Raw genomic sequence first — 24,944 nt, 5'->3', positions numbered from 1 at the left:
CCTTGTGATCATAGGTACACTCTTATCACTTATCTTCTTGTATTCTTAGAGTGAGCGAGTCACTCTAAGGAATTGATTTAAGCTAGAATTGCTTGATTGAGTATAGGTTCTAACTTAGCCGTGAAAAGTTAGATGTTAGGTTTTAGTTGATCCCGGTAAAAATTATTGTGAAAAGTTTTGGCTAAGCCTGGTAAAAGCCATTGTAAAAGCTTGGTGAAAGCTTGTGAATTTCATCGTTCTTAGTGGATTGATTGAAAAATCCTTGGTTGAACAACCAAGGTAGTGGATGTAGGTCTTGGACCAAATCACTATAAATATTTGAGTATTGTCTCCACTGTTTTAGTTTGTCATTCATCTTTAAATTTCTTTTTTATCTTACTTTTGTCCTCAATTTGGAGGTAACCTTTGTAAAGAGCCAAGAAAGTGTTATTCACCCCCTATAGCACATTCATTTCAGACCAACAAGTGGTATCAGAGCTTAACCCCTATTATTAAGGTCTAACACCCTTGGAAAGATCCAAATGACTCTTTAAAAATTCATAATTGTTGAAGGACAATCTACAAATAGACCACCTCTGTTTGATGGCTCAAATTACCCATATTGGAGTACTAGGATGTCAATATATATTAGAGCAATTGATTATGAGATGTGGGATGTCATAATTGATGGACCACTTATTCCCTCAACTTTAAATGTAGTGACTAACGAGATGATCCTTAAACCAAGGTCTGAATGGACTGAGGTTGAAACCAAAAAGGTTCAAACCAATTTCAAGGCAATCAATACACTGCATTATACTTTAACCCCCACTAAATTCAACAAAGTATCAAATTGTACCATAACTAAACAGGTGTGGGATAAACTTAAGATTATCCATTAAGAGACTCCTTGATCCTTAAGTCAAGGAGTCCAAGATAGCCCTCTTGACCCATAGTTATGAAATGTTTAAGATAGAGCTTGGTGAAGATATCACCAGCATGCTAGATAGATTCACAAACATCACAAACAAACTTAGTCAACTAGGTAAATCAATTTCTGAGCATGAAATTGTTAAAAGACTTTTTAGAAGCCTACCCAAGAATTAGAAGCCTAAGGTTACAACCATCTGAGAAGCCAATGACTTAAATGTTATAACTTTGGATGAAATTTGTGGTTCTCTCCTTACTCATGAGCTAGAACTCAAGAAAGATGAAGAAGAAGATAGGAGCGAAGCAAAAGAAAAGAAGAAGAACATCACCCTAAAAGCCAGCATTCTTAAAGAAGAACTGGACGAGCTATCTTGTGATGATGATGAAGAATTGGTACTGGTTGCAAGGAGATTCAAAAAGCTTTTGGGTCGAAGGAACCAGAGATTGGCTAAAAGAGGGTTTAGAAAAGATCAAGGCTCTTCATGGAGAACCAAAAATAAAAATTACTCCAACAAAAAGGAAGAGCTTACATGCTTTGAATGCAAGAAGCTTGGACATTTCAAATCCGAATGGCCCTTGCTAAAAGAATAAACTCCAAAGAAAAACAAGAAATCAAAGAAGGCAATTGTGGCAATTACTTGGTCAAATAGTGACACTTCAAGTTCTGAGGCTGAGGAAGAAAAAGCTGAAGAAAGAGCAAACCTATGTTTAATGGCACTAGATGATGAATCCAAGGTATCCTCATTTCTTTACAATATTTCTGTTGATGAACTTCAGGATGAATATGAATGTTTATATGATGAATTTGAGAAACTGGTTTTGAAATACAAGACTTTAAAGAAAAAGTCTGCATCTCTAGAATCAGATTTGGAAAAGATTAAATTTGACTTTGATTCTGTTTTTGAATAAAGAAATTTTTTGCAAATTGAATTGGAACATTCAAAAATAGATTTTGAAACTCTAAAATTGGAATTGGAAAGCAAAATTGAAGCCTTACAAAAGGTAAGTGAAGAAAATGCTACACTCAAATGTTTGAAAAATGAAACTTGAAAAAGAAATGCATACTTCAAGAATAATTCCATTAAGACATCATCTAGGTGTTATATTTGTGATAAACTTGGTCATTTATCTTATGATTGCTGTAGAAAAAGAAATGTGCAAAAAATTTGAAAAATTTGAGTTCCAAAAGGATCTTTTGTTGCTGCTAACAATCAAAGACCCATTAAGATATGGGTACCTATTAAGAAAAACTGTAAATTTGTTTTGTAGGTTGAGCTGCACTCAAAAGATACATGTTCAAAAGCTCAACTAAAGAAGAAGCAGCCTTGGTATATAGACAGTGGTTGCTTAAGGCACATGACAAGAGATGAAATGCTATTTGCTCAGCTAGACAAAAGAAAGGGAGGTATCGCATCATTTGGTGATGATTCAAAAGATAAAATTCATGGCATAGGAACGATTGGTAAGAACTCCCAAACTCAAATTAGTCATGTATTGTTGGTTAAAGGTTTGAAACATAATTTATTGAGTATTAGCCAAATGTATGACAAAGGTTTTAAGGCATGTTTTGACTCAACTAAATGTGAAGTGATAGATATAAGCACCAATAAAGTCTCATTTGTAGGAAAAAGAATAAAAAATATATTTAGTGTATTTCTTGAGAATCTTGAAATGGATTATGAAACATGTCTTGTAGCAAACGTTGAAAATGATGGTCGGCTATGGCATAGGAGACTTGGACATGGAAGCATGCATACTATGTCAAAATTAATTAGGAAAAATCTAGTTATAAGATTGCCTAAACTTAAACTTGAGGATGATCAAATTTGTGATGCATGTCAATTATGTAAACAAACTAGAACATCTTTTAAAACCAAGAAAGTTGTCTACACATCTAGACCTCTTGAATTGCTGCACATTGATCTATTTGGTCCAATAAGTACAACTAGTCTAGGAGGAATATCTTATGGCTTTGCAATAGTTGATGACTACTCTAGATACACTTGGGTCTATTTTCTTGCTCATAAGAATGATGTTATACCAGCATTCATAAGTCATGTAGGAAGGTTGAGAATGAAAAAGGACTCGTTATAGTTAGTATTAGTAGTGATCATAGAGGTAAGTTTGAAAGAGATGAATTTGAGAATTTTTGTAATGAAAAGTAGTTGGATCATAATTTTTCTGCACCTAGAACACCCCAGCAAAATGGAGTTGTAGAGAGGAAAAACCAACATTGAAAGAAATGGCTTAAACTATGCTATGTGAGAATAATCTACCTAAATACTTTTAGACAGAAGCTGTTAACACAGCAGCTTATATCCTTAATAGAGTGTCTATAAGAGCCATGATATCAAAGACCCCATATAAGTTATACAAAGGTAGAAAACCAAATATCTCTCACTTTCGGAGCTTTGGCTACAAATGCTTTATGTTGAACGATGGGAAACAGCTTTTAGAAAAGTTTGATGCAAAAAGTGATGAAGCTATATTTCTAGGATATGCATTAAACTCTAAAACCTATAGAGTTTTCAACAAAAGATCATTAACAGTTGAAGAATCCATCCATGTAGTTTTTTATAAATCCAATACCTTGCAAAAGGAAATTTCTGATGATGAAAATGATACGGATGTCCTTGAAAGACAAATGGAAGAGATGAGTTTAGATGATAAGAAAAATAATGAAGAAAATACCCTAGGTAGAGAAATAGAACCTCCACCTTTAGAAACCTTGCAAAGGACTGAAATCAACATCATGATCTTCCAAAGAGCTGGAGGTACATGAAAGATAATCCACAAGAGCAAATCATAAGTGACATTTCTCATAGAGTTAAAACTAGAAGAGCAACTAGAGAGACATGTGAGTTTTTAGCTTTTATCTCTCAAATTGAGCCTAAAAACTTTGAGGAGGCAGAAAAAGAGGAAAGTTGGATAATAGCCATGCAAGAGGAACTTGATCAGTTCAAAAGAAACCATGTGTGGACATTAGTTTCTAGGCCTTTAAACCACTTTATTGTCGGCACAAAATGGGTGTTTAGGAATAAGGTAGATGAGCAAGGAAATGTAGTTAGAAATAAAGCTAGGTTGGTAGTACAAGGATACAACCAAGAGGAAGAAAGTGATTATGGTGAAACCTTTGCACCGGTTGCTAGGATATAAGCCATAAGGTTGTTACTAGCTTTTGCATGCTTTATGAATTTTAAATTATTTCAAATGGATGTAAAAAGTGCATTTTTAAATGGTTTCATTTAAGAAGAAGTATATGTTGAACAACCTTCTGGATTTGAAGACTTTGAAAAACTATATCATGTTTTCAAACTACATAAAGCCTTGTATGGATCGAAACAAGCTCCTAGAGCTTGGTATGAAAGTTTTCAAAATTTCTGGTTGAGAAAGGTTATGTTAGAGGCAATATTGATACAACATTGTTTATTAAAATATGCTTAAATGATTTAATTGTTCAAATCTATGTGGATGATATTATTTTTGGTGCAACTAATAAGGCGTTATGCAAGAAATTTGTTGAAGAAATGAAAGGTGAATTTGAGATGAGCATGATGGGAGAGCTGAAATTAATTGGTCACACAATGTTTAAAAATTGGTCATGCAATTGTTAGCTCCATTAGTTTTTGATGATCATAAAACATTCCCATTCATTTGTATCTAATAATTCTACTTGAGTGTGCATGACAAGAATTGTATGCCAATGATAAATAAATAATTCCATGAGACATATGAAAAAGGCATATGAATAAGAAGCCACAACTAATCAACAAAACAGAAGCCTTTTAGTTGGATAATGAAGGGTATTTGTCAGCTAAAATTCAAATTAGAAGTTGGCGGGTTCAAGAATATTGAGAAACAGAAAAGACTTAGTCAACCAAGAAATGGGTTAGTCGACTAAGAAGTTATTACCAGAAATCTGGACTTCAAGACAGAACCAACTTAATCGACTAAGAAGGGAGTTAGTCGACTAAGTACTCATTGCCAGAAGTAGAGAATAGAAGATAGAAGTAACTTAGTCCACTAAGATATCAGTTAGTCGACTATGAGCATTTTGCCAAAAAATTTGAATTGTGTACTAGAAGATAGATTAACGGCCAAAACTACTACCAAACTATTTCTAATGGACAAAAACTATCTAACCCACATCAGAGCTAATTTTTCAAGTATAAAAGGGACTTCCAATGGCTAGAAAAGTAGATTGAAGGCTTCCAAGTCCAAAAGAGCTCAAAAATCAAAAAATACTCTCAGTTCATTTACTACACTCAACTCCTATCTTTGTAATTGTGATCTGCACTTCACTTTGTACTATTTAGATCAATCTTGTGATCATAGGTACACTCTTATCACTTTTCTCCTTGTATTCTTAGAGTGAGCGAGTCACTCTAAGGAATTAATTCAAGCTAGAATTGCTTGATTGAGTATAGGTTCTAACTTAGCCTTGAAAAGTTAGGTGTTGGGTTTTAGTTGATCTCGGTAAAAACTATTGTGAAAGGTTTTGGCTAAGCTTGGTAAAAGCCATTGTAAAAGCTTGGTGAAAGCTTATGAATTTCATCGTTTTTAGTGGATTGATTGAAAAATCCTTAGTTGAACAATCAAGGTAGTGGATGTAGGTCTTGGACCGAACCATTATAAATATTTGAGTATTGTCTCCACTATTTTAGTTTGTCATTCATCTTTAAATTTCTCTTTTATCTTGCTTTTGTCCCCAATTTGGAGGTAACCTTTGTAAAAAGCTAAGAAAGTGCTATTCACCCCCCCTCTAGCACATTCATTGGGGACCAACAGCAATTCCCTATTAACCAATCATGCAAACCTTAAGTCACACAATGTCTAAAACCTCTAAACGCAATGTCTAAAACAAGTCATGTGTGCCCTATCAACTAGTCATGCAAGCCCTAAGTCATGCAATGTCTAAAACCCCTAAACCCATTGACTAAAACTAATTACGCATGCCTTATCAACCAGTCACGTAAACCCTAAGTCATGCAATGCCTAAAACCCTTAAACCTAATACCTAAAACCACTCACACATATCCTATCAACTAGTTACGCATGCCTTGCTAATGTTCGACTCAAAAACCACCAACACTACCAAATTCCATTTAACAAAATAACAACTTCAAATAAAACACCATGTTCCATTTAACAATATAATCAATGAATATGCCTACCTTTATGCTCAAACCACTCTAAAATGCTTCTATCAATGCTCAAAATGCTTAAAACTTGAACTGACGAAGAATGCTCAAACGAAGAATGCTTTTAAGATAAATGGTCTGTTAAGGAAAGTTGAGAAATTACAATGGTAAAAAACTTGACCCAAAATATGGGTCGATTTGAGGTAAAGACTCAAACATATGGGTCAGTTTCATTAAAGTTAATTTTATCTAAAATTAAGTTCTCTTTGTTAAAAACAGTTAAAATTATGGGAAGGGTTATTTTCAAAAACACCTTATGCATAAAGGGTGTTTTTGAAAAGAACCCTTAAAAAAGTTACGCACTTATCACTTAAATGGAAGAAGCAATAAAATCTGTTGGGGTAACCGAACCTTCAAAATCAAAGAGGAACAAGGAATTGAACCTTCAAAATCTAAATAAAAAATCTAAAGAGGAAGAAATCGTGAGAGGGAATAAAAAAGAGGAAAAGGAAAAAAAAGAAAAGAAACTTGAAGGATTTTGAAAATAAAATCTTAATATGAACAATTGCTTGAAAGTTACATAATAAAAACTCTATTCAACATTAGTTCAAAACTCTCAAAATTCAAAGTTCAAATAGATTTGAAAAAATAATGAACAAAAATAACATAAAATCAAAAGAGTTGAGAAAATCATTGATGATTTCTTTAGATCCATGCCAGCCGAGAATTTTCTTAGTAATCAAATGGTAAAAGTGAACAAAGAAAAAAAAAAAGAGAATTGATGAATAGAGAAAAAAGAGATTTACTTGTTTTAGAAAAATTGAGAGTAGAAAAATCTGAAAAAATTTTGAAGATTATCGATTCGAGCAGCTAGAAAAAGAGTTATAAACTTAAGGTGATTTTTCAAGAAAAAAGCATTGAATGTAAAAAGTAAGGGGCTTATGTTTTTTAGGTTGTTTCATGGGCTATTGGCTGCTTTTACTTTATGGGCTTCTCTTCTCTTAATTTTTTTATGTGATTACATTTCAAATAGTGTAATTAAATGGAATGTATTAAGTGTAATATGATGAATTTAGTTACATTAGAATAAATGTAGCTAAAATTATGCAATAAAAGGGAGAAAATATTATAGTGGTCACTAGTGGTTTGAAAATCTAATAAAAAGTATAAAAAAAATTTATTTTTTCACCTTTTTTCCCTTACTCGGGTTTATCCTGATTATCCTAGATCTAAAACCATAAACTTGCAACAACAAAAAAAAACTCAAAAGGCGGAAAGGAGTAGAGGTGGAGGAACCATGGAAAAGTTGGAAGGGTTGGATCCAATAAGGCACATTTAGGTTGGGAGAGGGCTCATACATGCTTGTGAGCATTCTGGTGACCACCTATAGTTTGAGAAGTGCAAAGCTTGCGAAGACAATAGAGGCACAAGAACATTCTTGATGTTGGAGTTGGTTTTCTAATGGGTGTCTCGTGAGTTGGTTGGTTCAGGAGATTGTAGAGCCTCAATAATTTCTATCTTTGATTTGGTTAAGTTTTTGGGTTTATTATTTACTTTCCAAATTTGTATATTTCTTTGTTGCTAGTGTTGTAAATTTTATTGGTATTTTTGTGCTTTTTTCAAAAATATTTTCTTATTTATTTTGTGATATTCAAGATGTTGCAATTTGATTTTTTTTGTTAGAGACAAATATTTTCTGGTCTGTTGACAATTTTCAAAACAAAAAAATAAGTAGGAAAGCAATAGCTTTTCTTTAATAGAAATGGAATTCTTATCCACCCGAACATTTTGTTTATTAGTTGGTGCATGATCCCCTGCCTACAGAGCAAAGTTCGAATCTCCATTTCCCCAATTAAAAAAAAATTGAAATTCTTATCCTTTTTTGTTCGAATAATTTTCAAGGAACAACTCGATAATTTTGGCCTGGTTAAATTATGTTGATTAAATGCTTTCTCTTGACCAAGCATTTCATCAATTTGCTTTTTGTTTAATAATAATTTCATTTAACAAGATTAAGCACAAATCTAAGATATCCAAAATGCCTTAGACTTGCGATGTTGTTATGGCATGATATGTTAATCGCTGTGCTAATATTTTTTAATATGTACAACATTTTTTTCATTATATAATTTTCTTTGATTGAAGAAAGGACTTAAATTCAACATTCTAAGTTCTAAAATGTACAATGTTTTTCTCACTAGTGACCAAAAATGAATTTTTTTATATTTTTAGTTAAATTTTTCGACCATTAGTGATTGATGACAATGGCGACTGATGGACAAAATTTGGGTTTGGGAGTCGAAATCTATGGAGAGAAGGGCAAGGTAAAGAAGGAATGAGAGTTAAACAAATACATAAACAAGGAAAATGAAAAAGAAAAAAACTAAAGTGTTTTAAATAGTAGACTTAAAACAACGTAGTTTTGGACAAAAGAGAAAAGAATAAAAAAAAAATCCATGTGATCAATTTCTTTTTTTTGTCTGACACGTTAATGTTATATTAGCATTGTTGACACGTCAATGCTAGGTCAGCAAAAATAATGGTGAAATTGGATGGCAGTAGAGAGAGACTCGATTGTACAAAATCTTAGAGTTGAGGGATGGATTAAATTAACCAGTTTTAAAGTAAAGAGACTAAATAGACGAAAACTCCATAGTACAAAGACGTATGAAATACTTTGACTTGAGTGAAATACATGCAAAAATATCTTTTAAAAAATAATAAACACAAAGTCGAGTAATTTGATTAATTGATTTCAATTTTTTTTAATTGAATCAACCCGATATAACTAATCTCGTTAATTAAATTAACTGAATTAACCGACTTGATCTTATACTCCTCTAATACATGTTAAAAGAGTTGGTTTTGCTTATTAATTAGTATCATTAAAAATTGTACAATTTGATTCTATTCAAGATACAACGTTAATAATTTGATTAACACTCAGAATGTAGATTTTATGACTACAAGTCCGAGAAATAAAAGGAGTACCACAAAATATTTTATAATTTAATATAGCATGCAATTTTTAATTTGTTTATTAATATTTTGATTAACGATTTTGAATAATTTAATTTTAGTATCACAAAGTTAGAATTTTATGCAAATAGTAGTCCAACAAATAATTACGTACCAACCGAAGTTATCAAAGTGAACAATAAATGTAATCAATATGTGATTTATTAAGTTATTAATTAAATTAAATTAAATTAAATTAAATGAATCAAAATTCCCATGGTGACAGTGCTTAACACAGCAGATCGCATTTCCAGCTCACCTCCAAATTCATTTTATGGTGACCCCACCGTCCTCCAATCCCAAATTTACTCCACCATAGATTCCCTGACACTCCAGCAAAACAAAAACGCCTTTCCTCACCGTAAAAGGAAAGCATCAAGCTTTATTCCCCAAAATACCCTTACCTTTTGCCCCAAATTCACTCTCACCGAGGCACTAACATCCCCGCGTTCAAGTACAACACATCAGGGCTGAAATTGTAATTCTATGGCAATTCATCTTTTCAAACGGCATCGTATTCAATGTTAACCGGGGAGCGACCACCTTCAATTTTTACCCCTTATGCGCCACTTTCCTATTTTAATTCAATCGAGAATTTTATATACGTCGTTCTTGTTCTTTGAAAACGGAATTTCCACTCTGCTTTAACGTCCAGTTCGTTCTAGTTGGCCTGAAATTCGAAACCCTAGTTTGCTTTTTAGGGTTCTTAGAAAACCCAAATCTTTTTCTTTTCTTTTTATCATTTACAGAATCCAAATCATATTCAAATTCATAGCCACCTGAAAAATAACGGTTCTGTTAAATTCAATTGATCTGTATGTAAATTCAATTGTTTCGAACCTTGGATTGCTAAATTTTGATCCAAAGGTGGTTATTAAATGGCGGATCAACAAGAAGAAGAGGACCTGAGAATGGCTCTACGGATGAGCATGCAAAACTCGCCACCAGAGCCTAAGAGGAGCAAGCCGAGGGAAGCTGTTAGCTCAGCCACGACGACGCCGGAGGAGAGCCGACGGTTGCAGCGTGAACTCATGGCAGCCGCAGCTGAGAAACGGATGCTGGCGGCGGCTAAAAGCGTTTCGGCTTCTAGTTCCCCTTCAAAAAGCGAAAGGAGCGGAGATTTAGGAAGGAAAGAGACCGAAATGAAAGCCAAAGAAGCGAATTTGGGTAATGAATTGTCGGAGGAAGAAGCTTATCAGTTATTTTCAATGGTTTTTGGGAGTGGGGTTTCGAAGGATATACTTGCTCAGTGGAGCAATCAGGGTATAAGGTAAAGTCTAGCTTTTTACTTATACTCCAAGATATTAGTTTTCATGTTTTTCAAAATGAAAAATTACTGCTGAGAGACTAGAAGCCAGGAGAAGAAATAATAATATTCATTGCTCAATTGAATTTTAACTAAATATGGTGGTTAAGGATATTGATCACAGGATAAATTGGCAGCTAGATTTGAATATACTAAGTATATAGCATCAAGTTGCAACTTTCGTATTGTGAAACTTCTAATGCCTACTCCCTCAAGTAGAAACACTTACTGGTAAACAATCCTTTCACTCTCTTATGTTGTGCGATAGGAGAAAGCCTTGTAACAACATAGCATTAATATGTGCTTCTTCATCTGGAAAACCATTTGAAGTCAAGGACGTTACTCATTCCCATACAATTACAGAAGTCAAGTACGTGAGCGTTTAAGCTAATTTCATATGTTTTGCGATAGGAGAAAGCCTTTTAACAACATAGCATTAATAGTTGCTTCTTCATCTGAGAAACCGTATGAAGTCAAGGACGTTACTCATTCCCATGCAATTAAAGAAGTCAAGTATGTGAGTGTTTAAGGTAATTTTCATGAAAATGTTGTAGGGAAAAGAAATGCCAATTGGATGAAGCTCCTTATTTGCACATTTATGTTACCTTTCAGGTCTAATCCATGCCTAGGCCACGTCTCCTTCCATGGGTTTAATAAACTTTTGCCTTAATTAAATTCTTCTGTGACTTGTGTTGGTATTGGAAATGTCATCCATGAACCTGTGCTTTGCTTTCTCTTCTGTCATGTTTGACAAGTCTGACAATGGGAAACAATCCTAGCAATCTCCCTTTTCAAACTAGGCCCAGTTGATGCTCAATCCTTATAATGGTCTTATCCCATCCGAATGGCCTGTTGCTGCTATGTAATGCAATTTGTAAATCAGCTCTTCACTTAAGGATGACTTAGGAAAGAAAAGTTATCTGACAAGATGGTACTATTATAGGGGGAAACTCAGGATAATCTGCATGTTCTGGGGCTAATAAATATGCATGTAAGATGCTACGGTTTTGCAGGATGGGTAGCCTCTCAAGCAAATCAAAGCCCATAAGTAGGATGATAGCTATAAAAGTTAAGGTTTACACCACTTGGCTAAGTGCATCAATTGCCTTTTTTCTATCAGTTTTAACTTTGTGCTTAATCTTAACAATCAATTAGTGACACTTATACATGCAATGTACTTGGACCTCAATGTGGAATTTCTGCTCATAAGTTGAATTCTTTGTTTTTGCTCATTTAGTTTCTCATTACCAGGCAATCAAGTGATCAAATGCACTTTGACCATATGTTGAGTTCCTTCTCATAAGTTGAATACCTCTGTTTTGGTTCATTTTTTGTTCTTTTGAAACTAAGCAATTGGATGATCATCTTGGTCAAGTGCACCATAATTCCTGTATGATGAATCATGTGTCATGTTAAACATCATACAGATTCTTGGAAGATGTAACATAGGAGGTTTTAGGGCCGAGCAACGGGCGGTTGAAACTGGCCAACTGATCGGGGCTGACAATTTTCGGTCAGAAACCGGTCAGTTGATCGGCTCTGGTTGAGGAGCCAGTTGAGGGCATCGGCTTTTGTGGTTTCTCGGCTTGGTCGTCAGTTGGGAACCCTTCTGCCTGACACTGACCAAATAACTGACCACCATTTTTCTTCTTTTTTTTTTTTAATTTTTAGTATGGGGTAATGCTGTAATATAATTGTGATTGATCTTGTTGAAGTTTTCTGTTAACTAACCTTCATTGTTTTGTTCAAATTTGTTGAAGATAGTAAAGGGCTGTTACTGACATCGTTCTGTTCAATAACCTTCATCTTGTTGAAGATAGTCAAGGACTGTCACTGACATGGGTTGAGCTTGTATAGGTTCTATTTTTGTTCAAATTTGTAAGGGTGTTTTTCTGTTAATCTAAGGCATGATAAAGATGAGTCCACTGGTTAACAGACTCTTTTTACAAACGCAATAACAGGGACGAACAGAGGAGAAAAAAAAAGCAACCGAACTTTTTCATCTATTACATGCATTGCATTAAATCCTTTATATCAGCATGGAAACATATTAATTAACATCAAAACCCTTGTCTGGCCTTTACTCGAAAATTCATGGTTGACTAAGAAAAAATTCAATGATCCGGAGGCATGGTTTGGACAGGTCAAGTTGATGCAGGTTGTTGGCCTCCACCAGTCGCAAAGCCAAAGCCAAAGCCCAAAACCCATAATTGATCGCATAACCAACCGACCATGGTTGGTCACAGTCTGGTCGGTTCCCCACCAAATTTGGTCAGGGGCGTTCGGTTCCGCCACCATGTTCGGTTTGGTCGGTTATGGTCACCTCCATGACCGAAACTGACTGACTGAATCGTTGCTCAGCCCTAGGAGGTATCATCATCCTTTTTTTCTTGACTTCTTTGAAAGATTGAGATACTGTCTCAGCCAAATGCCTTTCATACATGCAATTGGTGATGAGTATCATTATTAGTGTTGAAATTTCTAAATGCCTATAAAAGTTTTCCAACGCCAGAAAACTTTGAACTTGATGTAATGTAGTAGGGCTGGCCATTCCTCAATATCTTTAACTTTTGCCTCTTCAACTTTAAGACTTTTAGAGTTAATATCAAGGCTCCACTACGCAACACATTGTGTTGTTAATGGAAAATTTTTTAAAGTTGTTATAGAGCTTTTCTTAGCAAATAACTCTAGTAACTTGTAGATTGGAATCTGTTCCTCCTTACTAGCATTCTATTGAGATGTCTAATAATGAAGAAACAACCACCAAGAGGCTGAAATACTTGATGATGGAGCATCCTTTTAGCAGCCTTCAAAAGTGTTTAAAATGTGAGCTAAGGTTGGTTCTAATACCCAAAACTTAATTAGTTGAATACAAGTTTTAATATATGTTTCTTTAAGTTAAATTTTCTTATTTGATCACCCTTGATATTAGTTGACTATGTCTTAAATTTACATTTCTAAAGTTTCCTATCTGATCACCGTTAAGGATCCTAGATACTAATCCATAAAATCCTAACTACCCTGGCTGTCCACCTACCAACAAGCAAGCCAGTTTACCGCATACAGAAGTTCACACCTTGTACGAATATTGCTATAGGAGCTTATCTTTGATGTGATGTATGGTATGAGCCTAAGAGGTGACTCTAAACTGGTAAGGAGCATGAGAAGGCGTGGAAAATCTTAAATTGAAGGATCTTAGATATGAGTTGTAAATATGTTGTACACAGTTATAAACTGCCAGCAGAAAATTTCTTTAGTTAGCTGGAATGCTAAGGGTTTTAATTAGATTACAGACTAATAATGCTATGAGCACTCAAAGATAATTCATAATGAAGTTTCATATTGTCAAGGCACAATATAAGAAAGTACAAGTGCATTGTATAATGTCTCTGAAACAAGAATGCATTGACTGAAAACCTTCTAACACAAGTTGTGATGAATAGTCCTTGAAGATGTAATCCTTCATTGGAAAAGTTGTTGTCTGTTTTCATTTTTGTGTGTATGTGTGGGGGGTGGTTGTAAATGAGCCAGAGTTAAAATGTTAAGGGTTTTATTCATGTATGAGGTGTTTAAATTTATGTTATGCAGTGTTCCTTTATACTTTTTCCCATAAGTGCAAAAGTACCTCCCTGATTTTCTTCATTGTCAAATATGAAGTATAGATAGTATTCTGAGGGGAAATTTTGGTTTAACTGCTGTATCTCTGTGTTTATGCACATTGATTGATTAAATATACCAACATAGGTTAGCAGGCTATTGATGCATTTGCAATTATTTGGTTATGACTGTTTCTTCTTTGTTTCCTATCATTTTCTAGTATAGTCGCTATGAACCGATCTTGGTAGTTACTGGTTTAGCAGAGTCTGTTCGTAGACTTGTTATTCTTCATTTAAAACTCTTACATGTTAGTTCTTGTTGTCTTCTTGCATTTTGGCTTTTGATTTTTATGGAAACATGAGTTTCTTGGGATGTTACAAACCATTTGCAATATTGAGGAAGTTTCATATGTTTGCTGTATATTGGCTCATACATGACAAAAAATTCTGTAGGTTTAGCCCTGATCCAGAAACTTCTATGGGCCTAGTGCAGCATGAAGGTGGGCCCTGTGGTGTCTTAGCAACCATACAAGTAATTCCTTTATTTCTCAGTTATATGAGTTTCTTGCAGCATGCAGCATGTGAATTGCTAATCAATTGTTTTATGCCATGTGAAATTCCTAATGCGTTCAACAATTATATGTGTTTCTTATGTTGCACCAGAACTTACTTACATTATATCTTCTGAATGTTCTAATTTTCTACAATGACTAATAAACTCACTAAAATTTCTTAAGAACATTAATTCAGTGGGATAGCTTGTTTTATAATTGTTAGTTGTTAATAGAGTAATCATATTATTGAATGGTGTTTAAATATGCTATGGAAAATTGTATCCATTTTAACTATAATTGCTTGGAGTCTAAACCTGTAAGATTTTAAACTGTTATTTTTGCCATTGCTGCACTTTTCTTATTTGTTATGCAACTGACATAGGTGATTAATTGCTAAGAAAAATTCTCAGTAGAGGTTGAGTTGATGGTGTAATTCGATATTTGCTAGGTTGTGTCTTAGCCTAAATCTTATGAGTGGCCTCCTCCTTAAATAGCCGTACGACATTTTTTATTTGTTCTGTTGTTTATCTCTTGATTGTAGTAGTACTCTTATTGCTGACAATACTGTCTATCTGTCTGTACAGGCGTTTGTGCTCAAACATCTTCTTTTCTTTCCGGATGAATTAGTTAAAGTTACACCAAACATACCACAGAATTTGAGTTCCAGGAGATCATCCAAAAATCAATATGTTGCGTTAAATAATTTTGCTGCTTTTACTGAAGAAGCAAAAGCAAGGTGATTAATTTTGTACAGTAAATTGTGCAATATATGCTAAACCGTGCAAAGGCACATGCTTTTATTTGCATTTCAAAGTTCTATGGCTGTATATTTCATGTAAAAAAACAGGGGTTCAACTGTTCAGGCAGTATTAGTTGTGTTATCCAACAATGTTAATTCTTTTCCTGCAGATTGGCATATTTGTTTTTGTTATATTAAACTTGTAATTGTCACTGGCGCGTGTTCTCTTTTGTTGGATTTCTTAGGAATTCAGTTCAATATGCTTTTATGCTTGTGAAATTCTTGTTTGCGATTAGAAAATCAGAGAAAAGTGTGGATTTTTTATCTTGACCTGAGCAGTCAAGTTGCATTTGCAATTTCTTTTTGTATGTGTGTTTGCACAGGCACAAACACACGGGCACATTTGCAGATGTAAAATGGGCTAATGGGCCATGGGGTATATTTGAATATTTTCTTAGTGTTTTGATTTAAGGTTTTAGCTCAATTTTAGAAATGATCATCCAAGAATGTCAAGATCTGAAGTAATGTGAAATCTTGTGACAAATCTTAATGGATATTCATGATTGTTTGTCATGTGGACTGGTATTGCTCTCTGTCATCTTTTACTTCATTTCTGGAATAATCAATTTGAACGGATATTTGTTGTTCTTTAAAAATTTTGCAGCTGCTTTGCAATGCATTAATTGTTTGTTCTGTTATCTATTATTCAATTTAATTTTGTTCTGTTTACAGAGCCCTGGTTAAAAGTATGGGTGAGATATTGTTTTTATGTGGAAATAATAAAAGAGCTGTAATTGCAACTTTGAGTGCTATTGGCTATGGCATTGAAGGATCTGAAGACAGTCCAAAGGACGTGGTTAGTGGAATTAGGTTAACTTGAATTGTTGTTATTATGTTAGTAATTTTGTGTGTATGTCGTTTTATCTGTTCTTATTTGCTGATAAGTGTTCCATCTATCTTACAGATCATTGCGCAAGCACTTGAAGGTCTTTCAATTGAAACACCTTCTGATTTGCAGAAAGTTTTAAGAGTTGACACATACACAACACCCGCAAGTGCCTTTAAGAGGCTCGAAGCAATGATTACTGTTTTTCAAAGTCGCATGGGAGCATTGCTATTCCTTATCTCTGCATTACTTTCTCGAGGATTGGTAGGTTTGTTTGCTTTAAGACTTGAAGACTCCCATTTTGTCTTTATTTATGCGTCAATGTTTCAACAGCTATATAATGATCTCTCTTTCTCTCTCGCTCACTTTTATTATTGTTTTCTTAAATTTTAAGAACAAGCACTATCTGTATGTCGAGACTGTTTTGTTTTCTTAAAAACAATGTCTGTGCATCCGAATTTTATCTAGGACTGGGTTCAAGCTGACCGGGATGATCCCAGCCTTCCTCTAGTAACTGCACCGTTTGGGCATGCTTCTCAGGTACATAAAATTGCATATGTCCATTGAATGGATGGGGCTTTGATATCTTAAATTTGGTACTTACATTATTAAGTCTTTGTATTGCTATCTTTGATGAGTTTTGCTATGTAGCTGCATTTGATGCGAAAATTATTTCAGGAAATTGTGAACCTATTGCTCTGTGGGCAAGCTGTTCCAAATGTTTTTGATGGAAGGATGGATTTAGGTGGTGGCATGTTTTTGAAGGGTATATCTACAAATGTGGAAGTTGGATTCCTCACTCTCCTAGAATCCCTTAATTTCTGTAAGGTTGGCCAAAATCTAAAATGCCCAAAATGGCCAATATGGGTTGTTGGGAGTGAGTCCCATTATACGGTGCTATTTGCTCTGGATACAGCTGTTCAAGATGAGAATGAACTGGAAGAAAGGGAATCACAGATCCGGAAAGCTTTTGATGCCCAGGATCAGAGTGGGGGTGGTGGCTTCATTAGTGTGGAAGGTTTCCATCAGGTCCTCAGGGAGACAAATATCAGACTTCCATCTGAGAAACTTGATAGCCTTTGCAGCTCGGGCTTCATTGTGTGGAGTGAGTTCTGGCAGGTTATTTTGGACTTAGACAAGAGCTTGGGGGGTTTAAAGGATTCAACTGGTCAGATGGGTAGAAAGATATTTGATCTTTACCATTTTAATGGGATTGCAAAATCAGATTTGAATGGCAGCCAAGCCACATCTGGAAGTGAGACTCCAATACAAAGACCCAGGCTTACAAAGTTGAGGGTTTCAGTACCCCCAAGGTGGACACCAGAGGAATTCATGGCGGATGTGGCAGTTCCATCTGGTGCTGCGGGGAGTGATTCAAGTGGGAAAGACGCTGAAGTGGCTAAACCTGAACCTCCTCAGCATGCACCATTGGTGGATTGCATTAGAACGCGCTGGCCTCGTGCCGTTTGTAATTGGGCGGGGGATCCCCCTAGTATAGTCTGAATGTATATGAATCATGTCAGAGATCCCTTTGGGGCCCTTGGTGGTGGGACTTGCGGAACATGGTGCTCGAAATTGGAAAGCAAAATTTAAATAAAAAAAAAAAGAAAAAAAAAAAACGAAGAAAGAAAAGCCGCTGGCTGCAAACCTGGTTGGTTGGTTTGCGCACAACTTTGGGCAAATGAGAGAAGAGGTTATTTTTTCTGGTTTTGTCTGTTCAGCTTATGTGCATGTCCATTTCTGTTGTGTATTTGCTTTAGCATTGACATTCTAATTCAATTTTCATATGTTAAATGCTGAAGGAAAAGGATTATATACAATCTATTTTGTCAATGAAATCTGCATTCATTCATATTTGCCTTTGCTATAGAAAAAAAAGCCTTTTCCCAAGGTGTAAATCTTGCGAAATTTTCATCCTTAAAGACATGCTTGGTAATTAGAAAATAATTTGTTAAGAAAAATTGAGTAAAATATTTTACAAGGGAATTTGATTTTTTTTGTTGCTTGAATAAATTGTCAAAAAATATTTTTTATTGTTTGAGTTATATTGTAAAAATATAAATTTTCCATGAAAGTATTTTCTTGAAAAATTATTATTTTTTTATTTGGATAATATAATAAAAAATGTTCTTTCAATTTAAAAAGATTAATATTATTTAATTAATTTCTATAATAATAATTTCAAAATCATGTATAATTTTTCTTTTGCTCAATAAGTTGTGAATTTGTTAAGGATAAAAGTCTGTTAAACCCATTTAATAGTTGTACATACTGATATTTGAGTTGTGGTCAATGGGCACACATTTTGTAGGACTCGAAATCTTTTTATTGCGAAATGTCACACATTCAAGATGATTTTGTTTTTAAAAAAACAAAAGTCTGTTACCTAAACATTTGAAAAAAAAAAAACTCGAAACTCAAAAATAAGTCGGTAGACTTATCTTTATTCCGTATTTAAGTTCTGTTTTTCACATCTATAATATCATAAAATTATAAGATACAAAAAAAATCAATAACTCGAAAAGAGAAATCAACAATGAATACAGATTGTTTTTATTCTTTTTATTTTTCTTTTGGGTTGATAGGTCTCCATCAACAATGAAGAGAGGTGTAAAGATGAAATAGAGACCATGAAGGAGAAAAGGAGGTTGTAGAGGTTTAGCTGGAATCGCGGCTTCGTGGGGATTGCTGACGAGGGAGGTCAACGGAGGAGAAGGTTCGACACAGAGAGGGACGAGTAGGATCGGGACAAGAGAGAGGAAGGAAAAGGTCACGATAGAGAGATACACAACTGTTGCCATAGAATTTTCACTAATTTCTAATCAATATAGAATAGAACAATTTGTATAAGCTTTCATATTTCAGAATTTACTTGCGTTTCTAACTTTTTCTACGCAATGTTATCTCGCCCTATAATAATCGATTTGTTGACTGATGGTTAGAAGTTCAAGATGTCAGACACTTTTAGTATTTATATATTTTTTATTGAATTTTGTTCATGTTTTATTGTTTTTACTCATTTTTCCAATGTAGAAATAAAATTGGAAATGAAAACGAATACTACTAGTGAAGTATGGACTTCCATATCATCCCAGAAAAGTTTAATAAATTTTAAAAATAATATTTTAAAAAATTTAAATTAATTATAAAAATTTAATTTTTTTAAATATATTTAATTAAATATATATTTTATTTTTTAATTAATTATGGAGTTGTTTTTATTAATTAAAATATTATTTTTTATTTTTTTATATAACGTGAAGTTTATGAGAAAATGAAAATATGTGATTATACCACCATCTAATATGATATTTTAATGAATTTTATCGGTAAGTAATATTTTAATTAATAATATTTAATTATTTTTTAATAATAAATATATATTTGATTTAAAATATAATTATAAAAACTCTATTAAATATAATAAAAAATAAAAATTTATTGAATAACATTTCTAACTATTATGTCTTTCAAAAATTATAGAACTATTTTACCGGGACTGAATCACTGAGTTCTCGTGCTGACGCTCTCGAGTCTGAACCCATCTCTCTCTTTTCCTTTCCCTGTCTCTCTCACTCTTTCTTTCAGACATTCACGGCAAACTTTATCATATTCTTCACCTAAACAGCAGCCCGAATGAATAGTTTCATAAGATTATTTTGCAGGCTCAATCTAGCCATTCAGGTATGTATACGTGCTCATAAAAATTTGATTGTTCCCTCTATTGGGTGTTCGTGAAAATGTCTATGAGAACCGTTTGATTGTCTTTCCTTAATGAATCTGCACCTTTTTTTTTTTGCTTCTTCATATATATGGTCTGCTTGGGTTTCCCTTGTTCAGTACAGGTGAAGCTGCTACTATATGCGTTACAAAAGATTGTATCCAATAAGTCAGAGTGATGTATATGATCAAACTAGCGGGTTGATATTTCAGACACTTGACAAAGGTCTTCTATTTCATACAACCTTCCTTTTTTTTTTTTTGTTAGGAATGTGAAGTAGTATTTGATAAGTCTAAGTTGTTGATCCATCATCTCTATTAGCAGTATTAATTTACGGCCATCAACTTTAAATTTCTGAAAATAGCTTTGTATTGTTCAAAATTACTTTCATATTAAATTAAAAGGTAATCATTCAGTTGCCATAAGTTTGTTTGATATCATTGTGTTTCCTTTCTTTCTTCCAGAGTGATAAATCTTAATTGAAAACTTTCTTTGTTGACATTAATTTGTACATTTTTGTAAGATTTGCCTTTCTTTTTAATTTTGTTTTTAAATTTTAAGGTTAGCTTGAAGTTTGGCATAAAATAAGTCATTAAATCGGATTGCTCAATGGAAGTTTATTCTGCACTTACATAAAGCACAAATTAGACTTCCGTGGCTCAATTTTTTAAAAGCTTTTTGAACATTGGCCATTGGCATAAACATGCCTGCAGCATTAAGTATTTAGAGCAGTGCTATAAGGAACCAGTGAAGTGTTCTCTAGGCAAATTGTTACATTCCATTAGATTTCTAATTTCAGCAGTGAAACGTTAGATATGATTTTTTATTAATTTTATTTTCCTTGCTCTTAACAGGTCTGTTCTTGGAGAAAAAGAGACATACTAAGTTGAGTGCAATGATTAGTAAACGATTTTTCCGGAGGTTGGGTTGTTGCTATTTTAGCCTGTACTCTCAGCCTTCCCTTCTTTATCACTTCCGAAACTTCTCTCTTTGGTCAATGAGGAAAGACCTAGTTCTTGAATCAGCCCTTTCACGAAATCGTCGTTGGATAGTCAATAATCAGATTAAAAACATAATACTTAGATACCCCAACCAGGTGGCACCTTTGAAGCATCTTCAGAAGAAGTTTAAGACACTTGATCTTCAAGGCAAAGCTCTCAATTGGCTCAGGAAGTATCCCTGTTGCTTTGAAGTTTATCTTGAGAATGATGAGTATCATTGTAGATTAACAAAGCGGATGATGCATTTGGTTGAAGAGGAAGAATCAGTAAAAGATATGCAGGAGCCAGTATTTGTACAGAAATTGGCAAAGTTGCTAATGATGAGTATGAATCAGAGGCTTAATGTTATGAAACTTAACGAGTTGAAACACAGCTTTGGATTTCCAGATGACTATGTCATTAGAATTTTACCTAAGTACCCAGATATGTTTCGACTTGTTAATAGTAGTTGGAGGAAGAGTTCAATGGAGATTGAACTTCTGGCATGGAGCCCTGATTTAGCAGTTTCTGCTGTTGAAGCCTCAGCTCAGAAACAGGGTTTGGAGCCTTGTTTTTCATGTTCATTGCCTTCAACTTGGGTTAAGTCATGGCAGAGGTTTCAAGAATTTAATGCAATTCCCTACATCTCACCTTATTCAAATTCTAGAGGTTTAGAGGAGGGATCAAAGGAAATGGAGAAGAGAATTGTGTGCGTTGTGCATGAGTTGTTGTCATTGACGCTGTGGAAGAAGTTATCAATTGTAAAGCTAGGCCATTTTAAGAGAGAGTTTGCTTTACCTGTGAAATTGAATGTTTTGTTGCTCAAGCACCCAGGAATATTTTATGTATCAAATAAGTATCAGATTTACACTGTGCTCCTTAGAGAAGGTTATAATGGCCCAGAATTGGTTCATAAGGATCCACTAGTAATTGTGAAGAATAAATTTGGAGAATTGATGCAGGAGGGTCTTCATGAATATAATCAGAGTCGCTATTTAGTGAATTTGGAGAAGAAAAGGAATGGCATGAATTTGGTAAAGGCAGTGAGAAGAAAAGATGGGAGGGCTGAGATGTCTGACCAAGATGACAGTGGTGATAAGTTAGGAGGTCTATTTGATCCTGAGGAGAGAAAACGGTTTTATAAAGTTCTTTTTGATGAAGGGGCTCCATAAAATTAATCTGAGGTGATTTTATTTTCTTACTTTTTTTTTTCCGGGTTCAATGGATGAATAAAAACTACAACTAGCAATGAACGAAGCCTAGGGAAGGCTTCTACTTCGGCAGCATCTGCAGTTAAGCTAATCACTCCTGGATGTGGTAACTGAAATAGTTGAAATACTGAATGTGTCAATGAATGTGAAATATCTTCCAGGCTTCCAGCTCTGACTAGGCTGAGATGAGGGAGATTCTCAGGTGCTGCAAACCTGATCATATAAACTGAAGTTTCTGAATCAGATTCAGTTCAACCTTGTTCAAGCCCATATCCCGGGCTGCCTCAACTGCATGATGAATACCCCAAAGTTTGCTTATTTTCATGTTCTTGCCTACATCTATTTGCTCTCAATTCCATGGTGGTTAATTTTTTCTTCCCATTAGTTTGTTGTTTCTTTTGCGGTAAGGATTCCATGTTTTCAGCGTGGTGGTGATCTTATCCCTACTGCAGCCGTTCACCGATGTTTTATATATATATATATACATGTGTATATATATACACGTGTGTATATGTATGTTCCCTTGCTCTTGCTCTTAATAGCTTGGCTTTTTGTGGGATAACTATGCTTTAATGTTTTTATACCGATGTTTTATATATATACATGTGTATATATATATGTTCCCTTGCTCTTGCTCTTAATAGCTTGGCTTTTTGTGGGATAACTATGCTTTAATGTTTTTATCCATATATGTACTTCAATGTTTCTATCCATATATGTAATGGCTTAATATGGCATGTGTCAAAAGGTGTATCCAAGTGCTATACTTTCCAGGGTAGCTTCAATGCTACACCAAAGATTGTATTTATCAGTGATTTATGTATAAAATCTCACACATGTATTTAAAGAGATACCCGAAATTGCCTTGCCCTATCTTCCCCGATCTCACTTCATCTTATGATTGAAAAGGGGAAATTATGGGCAAATTTTGCAGTAAGGTCATCATTTTTGACCTTACTGTAAAGTCAATTAATAAAGACCATCTGATCTATGAAATTAAATTATAGCCATTGATTTAAAACCCATAAAGAAACTGGTAAACAAATTCAACCGCTAAACCAAAAATCCTTTCTTTGATGGACTTTTTTTATACCTTATTAATAGAAACCATTTATTTACATTGCTTTTGTTCAATGGCTGAAATTTCAAATTATAAATAAAATTATCACTATAATCAATCAAAAAGTCAAAATTAAAAATGTATAATAATAAAAATAAAAACACATATAATTTAAAGTTGTCACTAAAAAACCTATACGTAAAGTTTTTAAAAGTTATGATTAAAGATACTAATGTAAAGCAATAAGAATTGATATAAAAACTCGTAAAGGTAGAATGATTAAATTTAAAATCTTAATGTAAATGTATAAGAGTTAACATAATAAGTCGATTAAGAAAAAAATTTTAATTTTAATAAAAAATAAATATTTAAATTTATATTCTTGTACTAAAAGTTTTTAACGATATACAAATTTAATTTTTAAATAAATAAATAATAATAATAATAATTATTATTATTATAATTATTATTATTATTATTATAGTTCAAAATTAACATAGACAAGCATTGACGTAAAACTGTAACAATTGACGTAATAACTTATAAAAGTTGAATAACTAAATTTTAAATCTTAACGTAAATGTGTGAGAGTTAACGTAATAAATCAATTAAGTAAAAAAAATCTAATTTTAGTGAAAAACAAATATTTAAATTTACATTCTTGGATTAATAGTGTTTAACAATATATAAATTTTAATTTTTAAATAAAGAATAATAAGGATAAAAATAATTATAGTTCAAAATTGACATAGAAAAGTTTTGACGTTAAACTGTAAGAATTGACATAAAACCTTATAAAGGTGAAATAACTAAATTTTAAATCTTAATGTAAACGTGTGAAAATTAACGTAAAAACTCAATTAAGTAAAAAAAATCTAATTTTAGTGAAAAATAAATATTTAAATTTGTATTCTCGAATTACAAGTGTTTAACGATATACAAATTTTAATTTTTAAGTTGACATTAAATTGGTAAAAACTTATAAAGATAAAATAACTAAATTTTAAATTCTAACATAAATGTGTGCGAGTTAACGTAACAAGTCAATTAAGTAAAAATCTAATTTTAGTGAAAAACAAATATATAAATTTATATTTTCGGGCTAAAAGTGGTTAACAATATACAAATTTTAATTTTTAAATAAAGAATAATAATGAAAAAAATTATAGTTCAAAATTGACATATGCCTTAACATAAAACTATAAAAATTGACGTAAAAACTTATAAAGGTGGAATAACTAAATTTTAAATCTTAACGTAAATATTTGAAATTTAACGTAATAAGTTAATTAAGTAAAAAAATTTAATTTTAATGAAACAAACATTTATATTTATATTATCGGGCTAAAAGTATGTAATGATATTCAAATTTTTATTTTTAAATAAAGAATAATAAGGATAAAAATAATTATAACTCAAAATGGACATAAAAGAATCTTGACATAAAACTGTAAGGATTAACGTAAAAAATTACAAAAGTGGAATAATTAAATTTTAAATCTTAACATAAATATGTGAGAGTTAACATAACAAGTCAATTAAGTAAAAAAATCTAATTTTATCGAAAAATAAATATTTAAATTTATATTTTGAGAATAAAGGTATTTAATGATATATAAATTTTAATTTTTAAATAAAAATAATAAGGATAAAAATAATTATAGTTCAAAATTGACATAGATAAGTCTTAACGTAAAACTGTCAGAATTGAAGTAAAAACTTATAAAGGTGGAATAACTAAGTTTTAAATCTTAACGTAAACGTGTGAGAGTTAACGTAACAAGTCAATAGAGAAAAAAAAATATAATTTTAGTGAAAAATAA

General features: G+C 33.0%; 2 protein-coding genes across 4 annotated transcripts; both read left to right on the top strand.

Annotated features, from left to right (window-relative positions):
• LOC18592595 (protein FAM188A) lies at positions 9,653 to 18,001 on the top strand. Its single transcript, XM_018125577.1, has 7 exons — positions 9,653 to 10,338; positions 14,424 to 14,502; positions 15,109 to 15,260; positions 15,996 to 16,119; positions 16,228 to 16,413; positions 16,618 to 16,689; positions 16,828 to 18,001. Exons 1-7 carry the CDS (start codon positions 9,947 to 9,949, stop codon positions 17,650 to 17,652), a joined length of 1,830 nt encoding a protein of 609 aa, XP_017981066.1. The 5' UTR covers positions 9,653 to 9,946; the 3' UTR covers positions 17,653 to 18,001.
• Positions 19,628 to 22,776, top strand: LOC18592593 (protein ROOT PRIMORDIUM DEFECTIVE 1). 3 transcript variants are annotated; one of them, XM_018125584.1, is made up of 3 exons: positions 19,628 to 19,833; positions 19,995 to 20,095; positions 20,725 to 22,776. In XM_018125584.1, the coding sequence occupies exons 2-3, from the start codon at positions 20,011 to 20,013 to the stop codon at positions 22,020 to 22,022; spliced, it is 1,383 nt and encodes a 460-aa protein (XP_017981073.1). In that variant the 5' UTR covers positions 19,628 to 19,833; positions 19,995 to 20,010; the 3' UTR covers positions 22,023 to 22,776. The 3 variants fall into 3 exon arrangements, with proteins under 3 accessions (XP_017981073.1, XP_017981072.1, XP_007019468.2); XM_018125583.1 differs by having other exon boundaries at positions 19,990 to 20,095; XM_007019406.2 differs by having other exon boundaries at positions 19,628 to 20,095.

The sequence above is a fragment of the Theobroma cacao genome, chromosome 8 (assembly GCF_000208745.1).
Source record: "Theobroma cacao cultivar B97-61/B2 chromosome 8, Criollo_cocoa_genome_V2, whole genome shotgun sequence".
In the NCBI taxonomy this organism is placed as follows: Eukaryota; Viridiplantae; Streptophyta; class Magnoliopsida; order Malvales; family Malvaceae; genus Theobroma; species Theobroma cacao.
Note: the sequence above shows the minus strand (reverse complement) of the source record. Positions and strands in the feature narration are given on the sequence as shown.